The sequence below is a fragment of the Mixophyes fleayi genome, chromosome 3 (genome assembly GCF_038048845.1).
Source record: "Mixophyes fleayi isolate aMixFle1 chromosome 3, aMixFle1.hap1, whole genome shotgun sequence".
In the NCBI taxonomy this organism is placed as follows: domain Eukaryota; kingdom Metazoa; phylum Chordata; class Amphibia; order Anura; family Limnodynastidae; genus Mixophyes; species Mixophyes fleayi.
In genome coordinates this window covers 47,899,868-47,921,670 of record NC_134404.1, presented here as the reverse complement: position 1 = coordinate 47,921,670, position 21,803 = coordinate 47,899,868, and the positions used below count along the sequence as shown (strand labels likewise).

Sequence of the window (21,803 nt, the reverse complement as noted above, 5' to 3'; positions counted from 1 at the left end):
AGCACAATGGTACAACACAGAACATGCCTTAAAATTCTTTAATTTTTATTGAAATAAGCAGCGTCACGGTTATTGATACCGTAGGAGGCACCGGCTGGTATTTGCGCAAGTAAACAGCCGCGGAGCGTAACGCACCCCTGTCTTTATCAGGGACCCCCGCAAGGAGGTATGGTCTTCGCTGCGTGGGATGCGCAGGTCGCGGTTCTCCAAGTCAGTTACCAGCGTGGTGGAGGGTAGACAGGAATAGTCAGACGATCCGTGTCAAGCCAAACTGTAGCGCAGTACACAGGGAGAACCAAAAGAAGTGTCAGGAACAAGCAGAAGGTCAATACCAATGCGCGCTGTGCAGTACCAAATCGGAATTCAGGAGAATGAGCCAAGGAACAACCTAGAAGTCAGCAATGGAATCTACAAACAGGAAGTGCTGGAGCTGGTGTGAACCAATCTTCTGGCACCCTAATGGTGCCAGGGTGTTTCTTATATAGGGAGGAGGAGGAGAAGCTGATTCGGCAGTCAGACCCCAGCTGACCGCCGACAGGGAGCCTAGGAAAAGCGTCCTGTTGCCAATCATCTCGCGCATGCGCACAGCGAAGTGCCTGAAACCGGAAGTGCGTCCCGTTGTCTAGCATAGAGAACGGTGGCGAACAGGCGACCGTCACCTGCACTTAGGAGGGTTGCGGTGACGGTGTCTGACAAGCAGGAATCGTGCATCTCTTTCAAGCACAGGTAGGCGGAAGAACACATAGTGCAGATAGTTGGTTAGCATTCAAATTGAAACTTGTATATTCAATATGAGAACAGCATCTTGTCTTCCCTTACATGTTTACTGTATTTTATCAATAAAAAAAATTGCATATTGCAATGATGAGGTTTGTGAGGGTAAGTTCAATTGTATTACATGATGGTAAAGTTGTAAAATGCACAGAAAAATTAAGTTACTTTTTATACTTTGTGTTTTTTTGTATCTATTCACATTAATAGATTGTAATAAATAGTGTCAGCATGACAAATTACATAGAGAAGAGAACACATTTAAACATTACTTACTACTTATACAAATCATAAATATTGTACATTTATTTTAGAAATGTTACACTAGATAGTATGTGTATGTATGTAAAGACAAAGCTAACAACTCATGCAGATCCTATGCATGCTTTGTCAATCCGTTTATATTAGTTATTTTCTAAAATTACAATTACTGACAACGAATTCAAAGGTTCTAAATAAAAAAAATGAAGAATGCTTTGGTAATCATGCACGACGTATAAATATACAATGTTTGTGCTCATTCATAGGCTTTACTCCTCATCCTATCTTACATAATATCCATAAAAATAGTCAATTCTATACTGTCATTGATAGCTATTCTAGAAGGAGTGGAATGTTAATGTAACATATTTTCATCGTCAATGTTTGTTCAAAACATATAGCATCTATATTTTATTACAAATACAATATGATTTCAGTCCATAATCTATAACATATGATATTAAAACAGATAAACAAATCACTGTTCACTTCTGACAATGATCAATCAGGAACGTTGCTCCCCAAAGAGGCTTCTGCCGGCCTCAACGTAAGAAGATAACCAAATAAACAGGAGGTCTGCGACCGGTTGAAAGTGTCAGAAATTATATAATTAAGATACATATAAATAATTAAATAAAATATAAATACTGTTCATTGTACAATAAATGTAATCTAAAATCTCCAAAGCATGAATGTGAACTAAATCTAAAACATACACATTAGATAGTATATAAACCGAATGAGGACTTACAGAATACTGTATCTTTAAAAATAGCCAGCGATGGGCATTAACAACAGAAAGTGTAAGTACTCCTTCAGACAATTCTTGCAGAGTGTTAGTAGTATCGGAATAGCACTGCTCAGAGCTTTTGATGTATCACTGTGCTCCGTCCTACATGTACGGAAGGTCTGCCTTTAGAGTGTTAGTAATATAAAATAGTTCAGCTCACAGTCTTTGATATATTCAGCGTCACCACCACTCTGTCCCATATACACATGAAGTCTTCCTGCATGATCTTGTGGTATGGATACTACAGTTATCCCAGTATCCAAGCAGTTTGACTCACGAACTTAGTATAACAGCTCCTATTAATTCTCTCAATGGCAGTTCTCTCATTTTTAAGTAAGCAAGAACATATACATAGAAAAGTGAACACTAACGCGTTTCACCACCAAATCATATGGTGGTTTTATCAGAGGATGTATGCCATGATGGAATTCCCAGGTATTTAAAGGGGAATAAACCAGATCAAATTGAATTCCAAACTAAGCACAAATCTACACATAAATCAATACAAATCAAAAATATTAAAACTCACTTATAGTCAAACATAATACTAATTAATTGTATATACCCAAAAAAAAAAACTAAAACTGTTTAAGTGGGAGAAGTAAATAAGAAAAAAGAGCAATGGCAGAGACAGTCCAGTTATCTCAGAATGAAATGATCACTGAAACACAATTGGAAGCAACACATAATCTGCCCCAGACTAAAGGCAAATATAAAAATAAACACAGAGTTATACGTGTAAGAAATTCCAAACACACTAATATATATATATATATATATATATATATATATATATATACACACACATACATACACACACAATAACAACACAGTGTTCCAAGAGAGAATGCACTTCATTTAAGTAATCTATACCGTGCACAGTCCGAAAATGCATATGTGGTCAATGTATGTGAACCAGCATAGGCATAGCGCAAAATATAAAAACCTTACATAGAATAAAAAATGGATTTAACAAATTGGGCATGATTCTGTAATGTATTTTATACCCTATTAAATGTTTTAAAAATGTTGATAAGCCTGTGCCGGTCTGTTCATATACAGTGAACATATATGGTATATATATATATATATATATATATATATATATATATATAATGGTATAGCAAAAAGGTTGCTTCCTTTATTCATCTTGTTCTGGAAAAAAAGGAGCAAGTTTAAATTTATATTTCAAGTAAAAAGGGTTTTAACACTTCATCTGACTCCAATAGAAAAAATTCTTAATAATGATATGCCTAATAAAGACTTGTGAGAATTTCTCTGGTGTCCATAAATCATCTTTGTCAGTACATGAAACCTCAGCATAAGCTGACATCAGAATTCTTTTTGGATAATTCTGTTTCCTAAAAGAGCCAAGTAAAGCTTTTGCATGGTTGTGAAATGCTGCATCTGAACAATTCCTAAAAATTCTAATTCGTTGGCCCTTAGGTATGTCATTTATCCATGATTTTAGGTGACTGCTATTATAGTTAAGATAGCTATTGTAGTAAATGTCTTTTTGAAATATTCCAGTAATAATTCTATTGCCACTGATCCAGAGTGTGATATCCAGGAAGTTTATTTGGGAACAGTGATATGTGCTGGTGCATATTAACAAAGGAAGATATAGAGGAGATGTGGCCAACATATCTGTTGCAGAGGACTAGATTTGCTCTGAATGTGCCGTTCCAAATATATTGCTGTTCACACAGGCATATATATATATATATATATAGACTGGCAAAACTTGGAGCAAATCTAGTGCCCATGGCAGTCCTCAGTGTTTGTAAATAAAAACTGGAATTAAATAATTGTGTGATAAAATAAATCTAAAGGATTTCAAAATAAAATCATGTATGACCTCATCCACAGCATATATTGTTTTTTATGCTAATTGTTTAGAATGCATGGATTTATGATTCTGAATGAGTACTTACACATCATGTGATTAATAGCCATTGGTTTCTATTTTTAAAGATACAGTATATCCTCATTTGGTTTATATACTATCTGATAGGTGTGTTTTGGATTTTGTTCAAATGTACTTTGGGGAATTTAGAGTAAAATAAATTGTATATTGAATATTATTTATATTTTATTTAATTCTTTATATGTTCCATAATGATATAATTTATGACGCTTTCAACTTGTAGCCATGCTCTTGTTTCTTCTTTTTAGTTATTTATGTTTTTCCCCAACTGCCATGATAAACCTACCAAACTGTGATATCCACAAAGCACCAAGATGCCCAAACAAAACAAAGCTCAGGAGTACAGAGTCTGAGTTAGGACATCTTTTGTGTGCTTAGGATCTCCTTATGTTTTTACACACAGGATTGGAGGGCTGGAAATGTGAAAAGTCTTGTTCAATGCTGTCCATCAGTGCTTCCTCTGTGTCGTCATACAGGACAGGGTCTGGTGCTTCCATATCCCCGGAACATGTGTGTGGAAACCTGAAAGTCCACAGAAGACACAGGGAAAAAAAACAACGATAAAAATTAAATACAAGAGCTACTTTTAATGTTCACAATATATTGAAACAACCTCTGTTTTAGGAAGGTCACTAATTACTTCTAAAACAGTCTAATTTGTCTCTAAAATGAAAATGTATATGGGGGGAGCATTTAGAAAGAAATGTGATCTTCATAGGAAAAAAGTTTCCACTTAAACACATTGATTTCTGGTAAGCTTATAGTGTGTGTGTGTGTGTGTGTGTGTGTGTGTGTGTGTGTGGTTCTCATATGAGCCCTTTTGTATTTAGATGTATTGGTCCTTTAGAAAACTTGATATATTGATAATGTGATTATAATTAACTTTGAATTAACCACTAGAGGGTAAAAATATCAAGCTGTGAGTTTATGACCGGTTTAAAAGTGGGGATGTTGTCTATAGCAAGCAATCAGTTTCTAGCTATCATTTATTTGTTTATGTCATTTTTCTTTATTAAATTTTAAAGACATCAATAGCAATTATACCACAAATACAGACAACATTGGTAAAATCATCAAACTAAAATACATCCTGGCTTCATCAGGCAATCAAATACAATTTATGATGTCAATATGAAGGAAGAGAAAAGAGAAAGAAAGGATAGAAAGGTGTGGTGGGGGGGGGGGGGGGGGGATAAGGTGTTTCCTAGAATAATCAGAAGGTTGCTGACATTACTCAGGGGTTTCTGAGCACTGGTTGTCGGGATGGATAGGGATTTAAATTTTATAGAATTCTGAAATTTGAGTCATGGGTACCACATGGTGTGGTATTCTGTGAACTTATCGGTCGTGGAGAATATTAATTCATCCGTGGCTCTATAAAATTCCAGTCTCCTGAACCATTAGCTATTATTTATTTAGTACATTATACAAAATGATAACTAGAATCTGATTGGTTGCTATAGGCAACATCTCCACTTTTCAAACCCGCAGGAAACTTGCAGCTTGATACATTTACCCCCTGGGAATCTTAACTCAAAACGCTTATTTTCCTAGATGCTGATCTCCTGGTGTAGTTACATTAAGATGATTAGTGGGAATATGTTCATTTAACTGTTTGATTGTATTCAGTTATCAGTAGGAAATATAAGGTCACCGACTGAGGAACATTCATATCACATATGAGTCCCTGTTTTCTGTTTTATATTGATGTGAGCCCTAGATTAGGCTCAAATACAATTTGGGTTTCAAAGCATACACTGAACAATCATTTACTACATGCTCTAGGTAGCATCAATCCCCCATCTAGGTACATTCTGGTAAACTAATTTCCCATAGTTCTTCTAAGAGAATATTTTACAGTCTCAGGTGTAAGGTCAACAAATTCTGACTTGTGGGTCAATTAAAAGACATTATACCGAACACTACTAAATTAGATAAAACCAGGAGGCCTGTTCTTACTCAATACATTTTTTAAACTAGGACAGTCATACTTCTGATCAATCTTGTTGATTAAGATCTTTTAATTAAGAGTTTTCATGGGCCATAATTAAATTATATAATCAGATAGGCTGTAACAGAGCAACATATAGTATTTGGCTGCTTTGATTGATTTATTTCCATAAACTGCAGGAGAATGTGATCTATGGAATTGTTTCCCTTCCAGGTGATTTTCTTACTGTCACTTTGGGTTTCAATCATCCCAGACGCTGTTGATGCAGAGTTTAGAATCTCAGTGACTTTGGGAAACTTCAGCACAGGCAGGGAGTTCTGTACACCAAGGGGCAATAATATTTTCTCTATACTTACTTGGATAGGTTGTTGTTTTCAATGTCCAGGGTGCTTTTGGTTACGCAAGACTGAAATTGAGAAAAGTTGGTTAATTGGCAGCTCAATATTTATCATATCACATTATTATTAAGGACAACTACACCCTTATAAGATATACTGCCAGATTTGCATTCTATCAGGGCATGCCGTTTGTTCTTTTTTCAAAATGACAAACTATATAGTGATATTAAATTCCACTTTATAACTTCACAGACAGTATGCCATGCTTGCGGTGTGTCCAGAGATATGCACCTATTTTTCTAGTAGTCTACTCCATGGAATTTCCCTGGAAGTGGTGGTGTATACGGTGGCTTGCGATACGTCACTTCTCCTACTGCCTTCATTGTAAAACTATCAAATTCCATTCGCTTACATGTTTCATACCGTCACTTCTAAATTTCCAGAAGTATATTACAGCATACTAACAGTGCATATATCTGCACCAAACAAACAAACTGTTCTTTTCAGAGCAATCTGAGCCAGAGCTGTCTTAATGCATGGGCACGCTGAGCAGTTGCCTGGGGGCCCCATGAGCATAGAGGCCCCATACTTTTCAGTATATTATTCCGGGAGATTTATTCAGAACCTTCAAACCCTCTTTATTAAAATGTTTAGGTGGACTAATCACCTCAGTATTAGCCGTTATATGTACATGCAATCTGCTGTTGCGAATACATCTCTTGACGTTGACGAAAATAATGTATACGTACTAATTGTACATGAGAGGGTGAGTGGTTTTGTAGGTAGGTTCCCAGTGCACTGCTTTGCCTGAGGGCCTATAATGCAGCTATGATGGCTCTGATCTGAGCTGCAAACACTGCTCTTATGCATTAGCAATCCTAGACCACCAGGGTTGGATACAGAGCTATACTAGCAGAGCTATAGATGTTCTCTACCACCCTCCTATATCTACATCACCACCCATCTCCCTATTACTCCCCTCTTTCCAAAACAATCTACTTTCTAGAGCCATAAACATTCCTAACTTTACTGCACTGAGCTATATACTTACCTGAGCCATAGAACACACCAGAACCATAAGAAGCCTCTTCCCAAAGCTTACCCTCTTACAAGGACAACTGGTACACCCAACATCTACAGAGGACCTCCAGCATAACAGACCCACACTACAAGGACAACTAGTACACCCAACATCTACAGAGAACCTCCAGCAAAACAGACCCACACTACAAGGACAACTGGTACACCCAACATCTACAGAGGACCTCTAGCATAACAGACCCACACTACAAGGACAACTGGTACACCCAACATCTACAGAGAACCTCCAGCAAAACAGACCCACACTACAAGGACAACTGGTACACCCAACATCTACAGAGGACCTCTAGCATAACAGACCCACACTACAAGGACAACTGGTACACCCAACATCTACAAAGAACCTCCAGCAAAACAGACCCACACTACAAGGACAACTGATACACCCAACATCTACAAAGGACCTTCAGCATAACAGACCCACACAACAATGACAATGATATGCCCAACATCTACAGAGGACCTCCAGCATAACAGACCCACACTACAATGACAATGATATGCCCAACATCTACAGATGACCTCCTGCATAACAGCCCCACACTACAAGGACAATGATATGCCCAACATCTACAGATGACCTCCTGCATAACAGCCCCACACTACAAGGACAAATGATATGCCCAACATCTGCAGAGGACCTCCAGCATAGAAACCCCACACTACAAGGACAACTGATACACCCAACATCTACAGAGGATCTCCAGCATACCAGACCCACACTACAAGGACAACTGATACACCCAAGATCTATAGAAGACCTCCAGCATAACAGACCCACACTACAAGGACAACTGATACACACAACATCTACAGAGGATCTCCAGCATAACAGACCCACACTACAAGGACAACTAATACACCCAAGATCTATAGAAGACCTCCAGCATAACAGACCCACACTACAAGGTCAACTGGTACAACCAACATCTACAGAGGACCTCCAGCATAACAGACCCACACTACAAGGACAACTAGTACACCCAACATCTACAGAGAACCTCCAGCAAAACAGACCCACACTACAAGGACAACTGGTACACCCAACCTCTACAGAGAACCTCCAGCAAAACAGACCCACACTACAAGGACAACTGATACACTCAACATCTACAGAGGACCTTCAGCATAACAGACCCACACTACAAGGACAACTGGTACACCCAACATCTACAGAGGACCTCCAGCATAACAGACCCACACTACAAGGACAACTAGTACACCCAACACCTACAGAGAACCTCCAGCAAAACAGACCCACACTACAAGGACAACTGGTACACCCAACATCTACAGAGGACCTCTAGTATAACAGACCCACACTACAAGGACAACTGGTACACCCAACATCTACAGAGAACCTCCAGCAAAACAGACCCACACTACAAGGACAACTGGTACAACCAACATCTACAGAGGACCTCCAGCATAACAGACCCACACTACAAGGACAACTAGTACACCCAACATCTACAGAGAACCTCCAGCAAAACAGACCCACACTACAAGGACAACTGGTACACCCAACATCTACAGAGAACCTCCAGCAAAACAGACCCACACTACAAGGACAACTGATACACCCAACATCTACAGAGAACCTCCAGCAAAACAGACCCACACTACAAGGACAACTGATACACCCAACATCTACAGAGGACCTTCAGCATAACAGACCCACACTACAAGGACAACTGGTACACCCAACATCTACAGAGGACCTCCAGCATAACAGACCCACACTACAAGGACAACTAGTACACCCAACACCTACAGAGAACCTCCAGCAAAACAGACCCACACTACAAGGACAACTGGTACACCCAACATCTACAGAGGACCTCTAGTATAACAGACCCACACTACAAGGACAACTGGTACACCCAACATCTACAGAGAACCTCCAGCAAAACAGACCCACACTACAAGGACAACTGGTACAACCAACATCTACAGAGGACCTCCAGCATAACAGACCCACACTACAAGGACAACTAGTACACCCAACATCTACAGAGAACCTCCAGCAAAACAGACCCACACTACAAGGACAACTGGTACACCCAACATCTACAGAGAACCTCCAGCAAAACAGACCCACACTACAAGGACAACTGATACACCCAACATCTACAGAGGACCTTCAGCATAACAGACCCACACTACAAGGACAACTGGTACACCCAACATCTACAGAGGACCTCCAGCATAACAGACCCACACTACAAGGACAACTAGTACACCCAACATCTACAGAGAACCTCCAGCAAAACAGACCCACACTACAAGGACAACTGGTACACCCAACATCTACAGAGGACCTCTAGTATAACAGACCCACACTACAAGGACAACTGGTACACCCAACATCTACAGAGAACCTCCAGCAAAACAGACCCACACTACAAGGACAACTGGTACACCCAACATCTACAGAGGACCTCCAGCATAACAGACCCACACTACAAGGACAACTGGTACACCCAACATCTACAGAGAACCTCCAGCATAACAGACCCACACTACAAGGACAACTGGTACACCCAACATCTACAGAGAACCTCCAGAAAAACAGACCCACACTACAAGGACAAATGATACACCCAACATCTACAGAGGACCTCCAGCATAACAGACCCACACTACAAGGACAACTGGTACACCCAACATCTACAGAGAACCTCCAGCAAAACAGACCCACACTACAAGGACAACTGGTACACCCAACATCTACAGAGAACCTCTAGCAAAACAGACCCACACTACAAGGACAACTGACACACCTAACATCTACAGAGAACCTCCAGCAAAACAGACCCACACTACAAGGACAACTGGTACAACCAACATCTACAGAGGACCTCCAGCATAACAGACCCACACTACAAGGACAACTGGTACACCCAACATCTACAGAGAACCTCCAGCAAAACAGACCCACACTACAGGGACAATTGATACACCCAACATTTAAACCTTTACTCTCACCCCACCCTGTACACATCACACCTGGGTCGGTTTGCTACACACAGGTAACCTCCATCCTGTTAACACTCTTCTTCTCATTCTATATCGATCCACCAACACAGAACCCCACCCTGCATCATGGAACCCCTCGGAAAAGCATTACTGATGTACACAATCCACAAAGCTGTCATTTAGTGGTGTGTTCTTACATATATGGTGTTTGGTACAGTCCGGATTTCCTCTGCAATGTTTTGCAGCCTGGCAGTTTAAGGGCTTTGCTTCATGGTTTGGGCATGGACGGGTGAGAGTAGCATCTGGGTGGATGGGCCGTTAAATGATGCTGGGAGAGATCAGTCTTTATTCACAATTTTATAAACCTTTACTGACAAACATTTTTACTGTCACATTATGTAAATCTAAAATGTATCAAGTGAAAATAGTAGCATCTAGTGGAATATGGTCAGAGTCTAAAAACACCAGGCTCATAAACCTATTATGGCCCAAAAACATGTTATAATTTAGTACAGTCCAAGGCTGTCTATTTTTTATTTTACTGACATAAAATCTGAACACTTTTTACTGACGGTCAGTAAATGTACTGCCAATTGGGAACCATGAATTTATGGCCCCCTGTGGTACATAGGACCTCTTGGGAGGTTATTGAAAAATATCATGTTAGTCGCCATACTCAGGGCCCGATTAAGGGAATGTAGGCCCCTGGGCTAAGGGGGCCTCCATTCCCCCCCCCCCCCGTGAGGGCCCCCCCCCATGATCCGATCCGCCCCCAAGGCACTTACCTCCTTCTCCTCCTTCCCCGGCGCACTGTACACTCTTTACTAAGGAGATCTCGTGAGAGTGAGACTCACGAGATCTCCTCAGTAAGGAGAATACAGCGCGCCGGGGAAGTACTGCAGTGAAAGTGCTCAGCAGCACTGATCGGGCTGAGGGCGCCCCCGCCCCCGACCAATCAATACTGCTGCTGAGCACTTTCAAGGGCCCCCTGGATGCCAGAGGCCCCTGGGCTGTATCCCAGTTAGCCCTATGGTTAATCCGGCCCTGGCCATACTATATGTTTCTCTCCCCTCCTTTCTTTTACCATGTGCTGATGCCATGAGGAAATAAAGGTTCAAGGCAGGGCTGTAACTAGGGCTGTGCGACAGGGGCGACCGCCCAGGGCGCAACGCTGAAGGGGGGCGCAATTTAGGAGTATTTTAGGTTAATTTGGTTTAAATTGAGGGTTAGGGCGGCGGCATTTGTCTTTCTCGCCCAGGGCACTAGAATTCTAAGTTACAGCTCTGGTTCAAGGTATCGGAGAGGAAAGGGAAATGCCCACAAGCTCTTGCACATTTGACTCACTTGGGCCACACCCCCAATTATTAGGCCACTCCCATTTTGCTTTCAGTGAAGTGGGGCTGTCCTGTAATTGGGGCTGTTGGGGAAGGGTGAATGCACCATTTTCTGTATGGACTAGAGGTCACTAGATGCCTGCTGCATGGGATCAGACCTGAAACCTTTTTAGACGCCGAGATATTTATTGTGCCCAGACAAAGAAAAAAATATAATAAATCAATTATGTTAAGATTCCTTTAGCATACTGCACAACTGAAACATCTCTGTAAAATATTTATTAAATGCTTCGAGTCCTATCAGGAGAAAGGCGCTATATAAATAAACTATTATTATTATTATTATTATTATTATTATTATTATTATTATTAATAATAATAAATTATTATATTTAAATGTTGGAGGTATAGCTTGAACTGTACATCTGCAAAACATCCTATATTAGTTAACACAGCAATCGAAACTATGCGGTAATTTTATAAAAATGTGGCCATATGTATAATATTTTTTTATCATTACTTATCACTGCATCAAGAAATCTCATTGCCGCAATTTAGCAATAAAATCTCGCTGAATCAGCTGAGCGATACTGGACGATACTGGGTGATACTAGGCGATACTGGGTGATACTGGGTGATACTAGGCGATACTGGGTGATACTAGGCGATACTGGGCGATACTGGGCGATACTGGGTGATATTAGGCGATACTGGGCGATACTAGGCGATACTGGGTGATACTAGGCGATACTGGGTGATACTAGGCGATACTGGGCGATACTGGGCGATACTGGGTGATATTAGGCGATACTGGGCGATACTGGGTGATACTGGGTGATACTAGGCGATACTTGGTGATACTAGGTGATACTGGGTGATACTGGGTGATACTGGGTGATACTAGGCGATACTGGCCCGGAGTGGAAAGGTTTCATTTACCACTTCTCTGGGCCAGTCTCTGTTAATAAGCGTATAAGTCCGTTGGATACAATTGTATCTACACCATACATGCCTACCTAAAATCATTTCAAGGAGAGCAGGTATCACCTAGGTACTGCCACTAAAAAACTAAAAGGAGGTTACTCCATGCCATACAAAAAAAAGTTATGAAATATACCAACAAGTCCCTTTTTCCAGGGATAAAGTTGAATGTCACCATCATCTGCATACAGACCTCCCAACAGCGGGACAGGGGCGTGGTCACATAATGATGGTGATGTGGCCACACCTGTGGGCGTGCCTAGTGCCGTTCACATGCTGCTCCGTACTCCCCTCCCCAAACACCTCCATTGCCGTGTGTACCAGTGTGTACCAGTGCATGTGGCACCCGTTCACCGCTGCTCTGCCATGACATAGCTCACAAATTTACACCCACTGGACAAAGCTGTTCCGATCGGGTGGTGGGACAGAGCTCTAAAATTGGGACTGTCCTACCTGAATGGGAAAATGGGAACGGTTGGGGGCATGGTACTTAAGCCATACTCTTATTTATTTAATACAAATTATTATAGCTGCAATTTACCAAAAATATTAAGTCCTAGGGCAGCTGGACGATTGTTGGCTGCCCCGACAATATTGGCTCAGAGCGGTAAGAGTTGAAAAATGACCACATTCCCGGGCCAGTCTCTGCATATATGCCTATGCTTATATAATTCAACAGAATCTATATTATAGACTATTATCAGTCAGCATATTCTGAATCAAAGCATCTTCTTATCAGTCTCATAAACACTTCCTCTTATCGTAATAACTCTGCAGATGTATTACATGCAACCTTCAGCTTTAATACACATTTTTTTCTCCACCCTTAATGTTCCAGAAACCTGGCCTCATACATACCATTTGGTCTAGCAAGGCTTGCAGTCCTTTGCATAAGTTTTTTTTATTTTCACATTTCCTTCAATTTTATAGTTAGACAAGAATCACTTGGAGATGATGAATGTAGCCAAGGGAGTGAGCAAACACAGGAGTCCAGGAGGTAAATGTATCAAGCTGAGAGGTTTCCGGCGGGTTTGAAAAGTGGAGATGTTGCCTATAGCAACCAATCAGATTCTAGATGTCATTTTGTAGAATGTACTAAATAAATGATAGCTAGAATCTGATTGGTTTTTCAAACCCGTCGGAAAAGTTTTAGCTTGATACATTTACCCCCAGGAGTCTCCCGCACATAGAAAACTTTGTAAGCATGCATAAGAGTATGTAATGCCCACATTAAAATCCTGTTTGCCCCTGGCAGTGACCATCATTCTGTTTTGTCTATTGCATCTATATAAGCCTTTACACCACACTTTCTGTACGACAGGTTTTCCTGTCTTTTAGTCAGTCTGCTGCACATTCAGACAGAGCACGTGCAGATTGCTCACCCTGAACAATTCCAGGCTGTAGAACGCCAGGCTGGATATATCAGACACTTCATCACAACACATTCACTTTTGCAGGTGCTGCTTTGTACAATTTGCCGTACTCCCTGACTGTCGCTATTGGACTGTCGACTTCATTTCAGCAGCAGTCAATAATAGCAATGTGTCCTTTTTCTGGTTAGGTCACTAAATTGACGAGTGTGGTGTGTTGAAGATCTGTAGAGGGTTAGGAGCGGAAATAAGTTAGATTCAGCAGCGGGCGTCGCTGGACGCTCAGCCAGTAAACGACAGGCGTCATCCTGCTTTGGGCCATTTGTCTAACAACGGCTACTGGAGCACCTGCTCTGCCTTACTAGTGTTTCTAGCCGGTTGCTGAGCAGCAGCTGCTTAGCTTTAACTTATTAACACAACTGTGCAGGGTGATTTAGTATTATGGGAGTGCCTTAATCTTATTGTTTCCCTCAGCCTTTAATAATCAGTTTCTCCCTACCACCTGTGCTGGTGATAGTTCAGTCTGGTCCGGTGTGCTGAACTCTGTGCTTACTACTGTGATTCTCTGTTGTGACCCAGATTGCTTATTGGACCTTGTCTTGTCTGCTACCTGCCTTGTTTTCACCATAGCCTATTATATGAATGCTGCCTTTGACCTCCGCCTGCCCTTGACCTCTGCCTGTTTTACCATTCCATTTGAACTGTTGCCAACCTCTGACCATTGCCTCCCTGACCCTACTCATGGCATTCTTCGTGGAATAACTGATAGTTTCTATATCATCACTGTTACTATACTGTACCTGCAAGTCTCCTAATGTGTCCTGTCCATTACCTCAAATACCCTGAAGTTAATAAGCCCCCACTACTACAGGTTAAGTCCTGGGGTAACCGAGTATTAGTGAACATATGGGGCCTGATTCATGTTCGGACATATGTCTATTTGAACATACGCATGTGCGTATACTGCAGTCTGTTCTGTCTGTCTACGTACGACAAGTACTGCAGAGCGTACTTCTGTCTGTCTGCGTACGACAAGTACTGCAGAGCGTACTTCTGTCTGTCTACGTACGACAAGTACTGCAGAGCGTACTTCTGTCTGTCTACGTACGACAAGTACTGCAGAGCGTACTTCTGTCTGTCTGCGTACGACAAGTACTGCAGAGCGTACCTCTGTCTGTCTGCGTACGACAAGTACTGCAGAGCGTAGCTCTGTCTGTCTACGTACGACAAGTACTGCAGAGCGTACTTCTGTCTGTCTACGTACGACAAGTACTGCAGAGCGTACCTCTGTCTGTCTACGTACGACAAGTACTGCAGAGCGTACTTCTGTCTGTCTACGTACGACAAGTACTGCAGAGCGTACCTCTGTCTGTCTGCGTACGACAAGTACTGCAGAGCGTACCTCTGTCTGTCTACGTACGACAAGTACTGCAGAGCATAGCTCTGTCTGTCTACGTACGACAAGTACTGCAGAGCGTACTTCTGTCTATCTACGTACGACAAGTACTGCAGAGCGTACTTCTGTCTGTCTACGTACGACAAGTACTGTAGAGCGTACTTCTGTCTGTCTACGTACGACAAGTACTGCAGAGCGTACTTCCACTCAGATTGAAACGGAAACGTATCTTGAGGAGATACACGTGGATTAGAATCCGGTCAGAACTACGCACAAGTTCTGTGTTCTTTTTTCAAATGCAAGTTACATGCAAGTTCCGTTTGGACTTCAATCAGGCCCAGGGCATTCTACAAGAAATGGGCTGCTACAGGTAAAGACATATAGGTAAAGCTATTTTAGGGACCTTATTATCTGACAGATATTTCCATAAAAATGCAGCTGTCTGCCAGCTGCTTAAAACATCTGTCGCTACTACCACCTGCGTGGCTAACACGCCCATTCAGTCTTGCTGAATGGGCGTGTGGTGAAGGATCTCACCTGCTTAGAGTCCTGACCTGACATCCAATATGGGTTAACACAATAAACAGAAAGGTAATAAGACAGCAAAACCTGTATACTACATATTGTCCAGAGCTACATTAAGGCTTTTGGGGGGCTGAGGAAACTTATAACAGAGGGGACCCTATGGTCTAAAATTAAGAGCATAGTGCCATCATTCAGGTAGAGATTTACTTACTAACCCAAATTGAAGTAACATGGTTCTAAATATATTACACTATTGGGCTCCTTGATGAGTGCAATTAACAATTGTGCCCCCTTGAAGAGTGTAATTAATAATAGTGGCTATTAATGAGTGTAATTAATAATAATGCCCTCTTGATGAGTGCAATTAATAATAGTGGCCCATTTAATGATTGAAATTACTAAAAGTGCCCCTTTGATTATAAACTTACCTTAGGGCGTATCTATTCTTTTTTCTCCTCCCACACTGTATTTAGAGAGGTTCCCGGCTGCCTTAAGTGTTGTGGCCGTGACTTAATAATGCTGCAAAGCTTAAGGGAGCCAGGAGGCTTTACATGAAGTTGCGTCGGAAACTGGTGCCGCAGGGGCATTTGAGACAACTATTACTGCCTTATCAGCCCCGGCGGCACATGCTCCTGGATGGGCGCAGCCAGACGAGTCAAACCCTGGTCCGGAGGACCTCTGAGACTGGAGGGCCCCGGAAAAAGTCCTTAATCTGGCTCTGAATATGGCCGTTTCCCGTTCTGATTTTAACAAGTCTTTGTAAACCTTTCCTTTATATAGTAATTTCCCGATTCCCCAAAAGTTTGGAGGCATGGCTTTTTCCTTGCTTTTGAATAAGTATAATTCTGCAGAATATACAATATAAATCCATAACTTCCAACTGTCCTGCATCGTGAACCCGAACTCTGCCCAAAAAGGTAATAGCTAGGGTGGGGCTTATTTTCTCCTGATTTTGCTTGTATAAATGTTACAAGGTATGGAGATTGGTGTACACACACTATTATTCATTTATTTATTTATAACATGTCACAGATTTCGTAGCGCTGGATACAGTAAAACAACGCCTGACAATAGGTGGATGGGACTGTAAGAGCTTAAATTCTGGAGGGAGGGGTGAGAGACATTAGTGTACACACACTATGAAGATGATGTTAGCAGCTTTGTAATGAAGAAGTTAACATGCAAAAATATATTTTAATTGAGTTCTGACATCATAACTCATTAATTATAATGTTATTTTGCCATAAAATGTATAGATATATACATTACGCTCTAATCATTATTATACATATATAATGTAATTCTTAAGTAGCATTCTGACGTCAGTGCTCGTGGATATGGAATTCTTTAAATGATGAGTGCAACTAGAGTGTGCAAGACTTGTCCCACTAAATATGACAAGACCCCGTCTCTGCAGCTCTGAGTTTGTACAAAAATCAGGTCATTTTGTATAGTAAAAATGGGCATGTTACCCTCCATGCAGCAAGGAATGCCCTTAAAAAATGCTCTCTCTCCACCCTTTCATCTGATTTCAATAATCTAATTCCACAAAGGACACCGTTATTGCACTGTTCAGCAACATTAGGTGGACCGGTATGCCTGCTCTGCACTACTGCAAGCACCATCTCCATAAACTTATGTGTTTTGGCCTAAATCTAAGTGCATGACACCGGCAAAGAGGATTTTGCACAGTAAATGAGGCCAATTATCTGCTATATAATCTTGTTGCCTATGGTAACATTAACATTATTTAGGCATACTTGCTAAGTTATGGCAAGTATGATCCGGGAGCTCTCGGGGACAGGTGGACGTGCAGGGAGCGGGGCTCTGAAAATCACGTCATATTGGCCCCGCCCCCGTGACGTCATGACGCAAATGCGTCATTTTTACAGCAGGCCAAATGCCGCGATTCCAGGTGAATTGTGGCATTTTGGATTTAATTCTGCTCACTTCACTAGGAAGTGGGCAGAAGCGGGAGACTGTCATACTCTCCCGGGAGTCCGGGAGACCCACCCAGAATTTGGGAGTCTACCGGACATTCCGGGAGAGTTGGCAAGTATGTATTTAGGTATTACAGATGCACTAATGCAGTTTATATATTCTAGAGATACAAGCCAGGTGCTACATATGGCCCAGGTAGATCTATAAGCAGGGCTGTCTTAACAGCATTATAGGCCCCCGGGCAAAGCAGTGCACTGGGGCCCTACCTACACAACCACTCACCTACTTATGTATAATTAGTACGTGTACTAATTGTGGATATGTATCCACAACAGCAAGATCACATGTACAGATAACAGCTGATACTGAGCTGATTAGTCTATATTATTCCTCCTGGTATAATATACTGAAAAGCTGGCAAGCCTATGGGGCCCCTATACTCATGAGACCCCCTTGCAACTGCCCAGCGTGCCCATGCATTAAGATGGCTCTGTCTATAAGAATGATTTATAGTGGATAGCATTTTGTTAGCATGACTGTGGTCTCTATTCCACCACAAGGTGATGCTGTAGACAAACATATGTTTAAATATAGCTTCAATCCTCTACAGTCTGAGTACACTAACCCCTAGGCTTTGGACTGAAGCCAATTCTGCAGGAAGCGTATTTGTTTTTTCAGTGAGGCCTCAGTTTAAAATCACCTGTTGCATATATCTGAACATTTGCAATAACCCAAACAGATATGTGTACACATACTTTTACTTGATTTTGACCAGAATACAGGTACGACAGACTATACAATTTATGGCACTGTTAATGAAAACATCACTGATCTGTTGAATGTATTCCACAAATGTCTAAAGTCATTTTTAGGAACATTATAAAAAAAACAATAAAAGTGATTTAAAACTAGGAAGGACAAAAATTAACACCATCTTTAATGCCACAATTGGTAACTGTATATTGTATTAAATTTTGTGCCGTCCCTTAATTAGTACTTTGGTGGGGATCCCTCAACAGGACCCTGTTATATTGAACAATGTCCTGGCACTTGCCAGAAACTCTGCTGCTGACCTTCACAATCTTTGTGTTTGTCCTTAGCAGTAGTGTTCCAAGGCAGCGATTGTAAATGAAAGCTGGTTACTGATTGGATGAAAACCAACCAAAGTAATTTTCCAGCAATAGAGAGAATTAAAAAAAAAAAATATTTTAAACTGGAACTGATTCACTGTGAACGTGCTGGTTCCTTAGATTTGAGGATTGTTACGTTCATGTTAGAGGTGAACAACATACTTACTGTGTGACGAGCAATCGCTAGAGGCGTGTATCTAAATAAAAGGTGCTTCATCGGTATGTAAGATACTTTATACTTCACAGTATCAGTGTCAGGTACCTAGACACAATGGGGGGTATTCAATTACAATTCGCGACTGTGCGTATAAAGCTTCATTACAGTAGTGCAATATCTATTGTAATTGAATATGCCCCAATGATTTTACATTTAGGAAAAATATTTAATTTCATTATAATTATCAAATTGTGGCATTTTGCAAAAATATCTTCTTCTGAAGTTCATACATTTAAGTAAATGTTATTTGACAGAGTTGAGGATTTGCCAAAATTTTGCCTAATTTCTCAGGGGAAACTTTTTGATTTCCATATTACAGCTCATAGTAACTTTTGTCTTTTTTTGACACAAAAGTATTTAACATCACATAACTTTAATATAAGAAATGCAAAACATTGGTGATAACGGTATTAGCTCTTGTGCTTTCACAATACATATAAACATGTCCAGATATGAGAAAGAAATAATGAATGCACAATATATACTTGCATTTTATATGTATAATAAATCACATGCTGCTCAGCCTGCAGCATTGTTCCAGGATCATGGTTGGTCACGTCAGCTCTGCTGCCTTCTAAGTCAATTCATAAAACTGTCATCTGCTTACACACAGCTGAGCTGGTTTCTACTTACTGTGTTGTTGCAGTTGTCACTCATTGTTTGATGCCTGTTTGGGGTGTTTTTACACTCAGGAGCCAGCAGTTCCAGCTCTGGTGTATTATGTAACATCCTTAGACCTCCCGTATCCTGGCTTTGGTTTTGCTGAACTTGTGACAATGATCCGGGGTTAGAGTTAGTGTAAGTTGAGTCTCTCATCATCTGCACTCTACGTGTGGACTCCTGCCAAGAGAAGCAACCCTCAGACTCAGCCAGCACATCATCTAGTAACTGCAGATCTGTGTCCTTCGCAGTTAGTCTGCCTCCCTCAGTCTCCAGAGTAGACATGCTGCTCTTTGCAGGGATTCCTTTATCCTTGTCTCTTTCCATCTGCTCACAAGCGACTCTTCCCTCTATAACACAGTGTCCTCTGGATAACTCTGTAGGGTCCAGCGGTTGCTGGCTGCAAACCTTGATGGCCCGTCTCCTGCTCTTGCTGCTCCCACTTCCCATAACACCGCACAGTACGTTGGTATCTTGTTATTCACTGCAAATCTTTACTTCTATCCAATTGTCATTTCCATTTCTGTTTTACAGCTCCATAAACATCACTTGTAATCCATTGAATGTCTCCCGCCAACGTCTCACTTATTGTACACCTCTTAGTTAATTGCTGCCTCTTCTGCAGTTTAAATTCTTCATGCTGTAAAATACATCTCTCAGTTTGCCTGTGATGCCTTAAACACCTCTCTCTCGCTCTCTCTCCCTCTCCTCCTCCTCCCCGTTAGACACCAGCGTCCCACAGTTAAATATTAAAGTCAGCCTGAAAGAAAAGCACTTTGCTCTGGAGCCAGTAGCTGCAGTAAAAAGTTAACTCAGACAGAGGAGTGTCAGCCAATAGGCGGGGCAGGGAAAAGAGCCTAAAATAATATAGTATGGAAAATTTGAAACCTAGGAATTTAAACTTAAAAAGGGAACGAGAAAAGGGCGGAAACATTTAGATCTGCACCAAATCAGAGGAAAATATGACATTAACATGAAGTATCGATGTGTTCTGAAACATAATTCGAAGGGAGTTGTGGATCAGGATGCTGAACTCTATATGGCCTGATGAGGCCATGTCTAATGGGGCAGTAAGTACAGAAGGGGCGGCTGGAGTCACCCTCTAATATTTGCACCTTGAGCTCTCTGTCACTATAACTAGGATGAGTACTCTTGTGTGTGTGCTATTCTATGTTAATTACTTATTTCTATCATATTGACAATATACCTCAATTTTCATGTGTACTTCTTATCGCTTCTTGGCCTTTTGACTAAGATCAAGTGTAGTTGTGGCAGAGCTGCTCTTGGTCCTCTGGCCAAGGGCCGGGTATGCTGCTTTGAAGGCCTTGTGCCTCTGGAGTGGTGACCTGGGGGTGCCAAAAAATTAGGGGCAAAAAAACTTAAAACAGATATCACGTGATTATGTTGGCACCCACGCACTTTTGACCACTTTCTTTTAAGCCCCACCCTTATTCTTTGCCCTGGCCTTTTGGCTGGGCGAGGACATTTTTACAATAGGCTGCGGCCATACCCACTCGGCACTATTTATTTTTCTCCACGTTTTGTCATTTTCACTTTTATGTTTTTTTTCACGAACTTTAGGGTGCGGGTAGGCCCTTTTGGGCTCTGTCCCTGAAGATCTAGGTGGGGCTGAGTGGCTCTGAGGTTCCACCCCCCCTCCTCTTCCCGAAACCATCATCTGCCTTCACTTCTGGGGGTTGGGCCATTTGCTAGCCCTAGGTGAAACTTTTGCAGAGCCAAGTGGCTAATGGGGCATCCCTAGCCTTGAGGCGAAGGTGGTCTGAAGACCCTTGACCCCTAAGGGACCTTCTGGGGGTCGGGGACTAGGGCCCTTCCTCGCCACGTTCCGCATCCCTTGTGCACTTTTTTATAGTTTTGCACCTTTTTTTGGGCACTTTGGATTACGAAAGCCCATTCCCAGGCTTTCAATAAGATAAAAAAAACTTCTTACTGCTGTTTTTAAGATGTATGCGCTGCTTCAGGGGTTGGTTAGGCTGGGAGGTATATGTCCCCCAGACCAGTCCCATAGTGGGCTATCTTGGGCTTAGTCACTGGGCCACCTCCATTTTATTTCCTTTAAAATTGGCTGCCAAGGCGAGTCTTACCCCCGGGCTAAAATTTGACATCCCGC

At 41.6% G+C, this 21,803-nt stretch overlaps 1 protein-coding gene across 2 annotated transcripts; it reads right to left on the bottom strand.

Moving 5' to 3' along the window:
• Window positions 1-3,539: 3,539 nt before the first annotated feature.
• On the bottom strand, window positions 3,540-20,414 carry LOC142142636 (uncharacterized). Of its 2 annotated transcripts, XM_075200503.1 has the most exons (4): window positions 19,646-20,414; window positions 18,962-19,057; window positions 6,057-6,106; window positions 3,540-4,271 (listed from the first exon to the last, which is right to left on the bottom strand). In XM_075200503.1, exons 1-4 carry the CDS (start codon window positions 20,120-20,122, stop codon window positions 4,124-4,126), a joined length of 771 nt encoding a protein of 256 aa, XP_075056604.1. In that variant the 5' UTR covers window positions 20,123-20,414; the 3' UTR covers window positions 3,540-4,123. The 2 variants fall into 2 exon arrangements, with proteins under 2 accessions (XP_075056604.1, XP_075056605.1); XM_075200504.1 differs by lacking the exon at window positions 18,962-19,057.
• Between the last annotated feature and the right edge of the window lie 1,389 nt (window positions 20,415-21,803).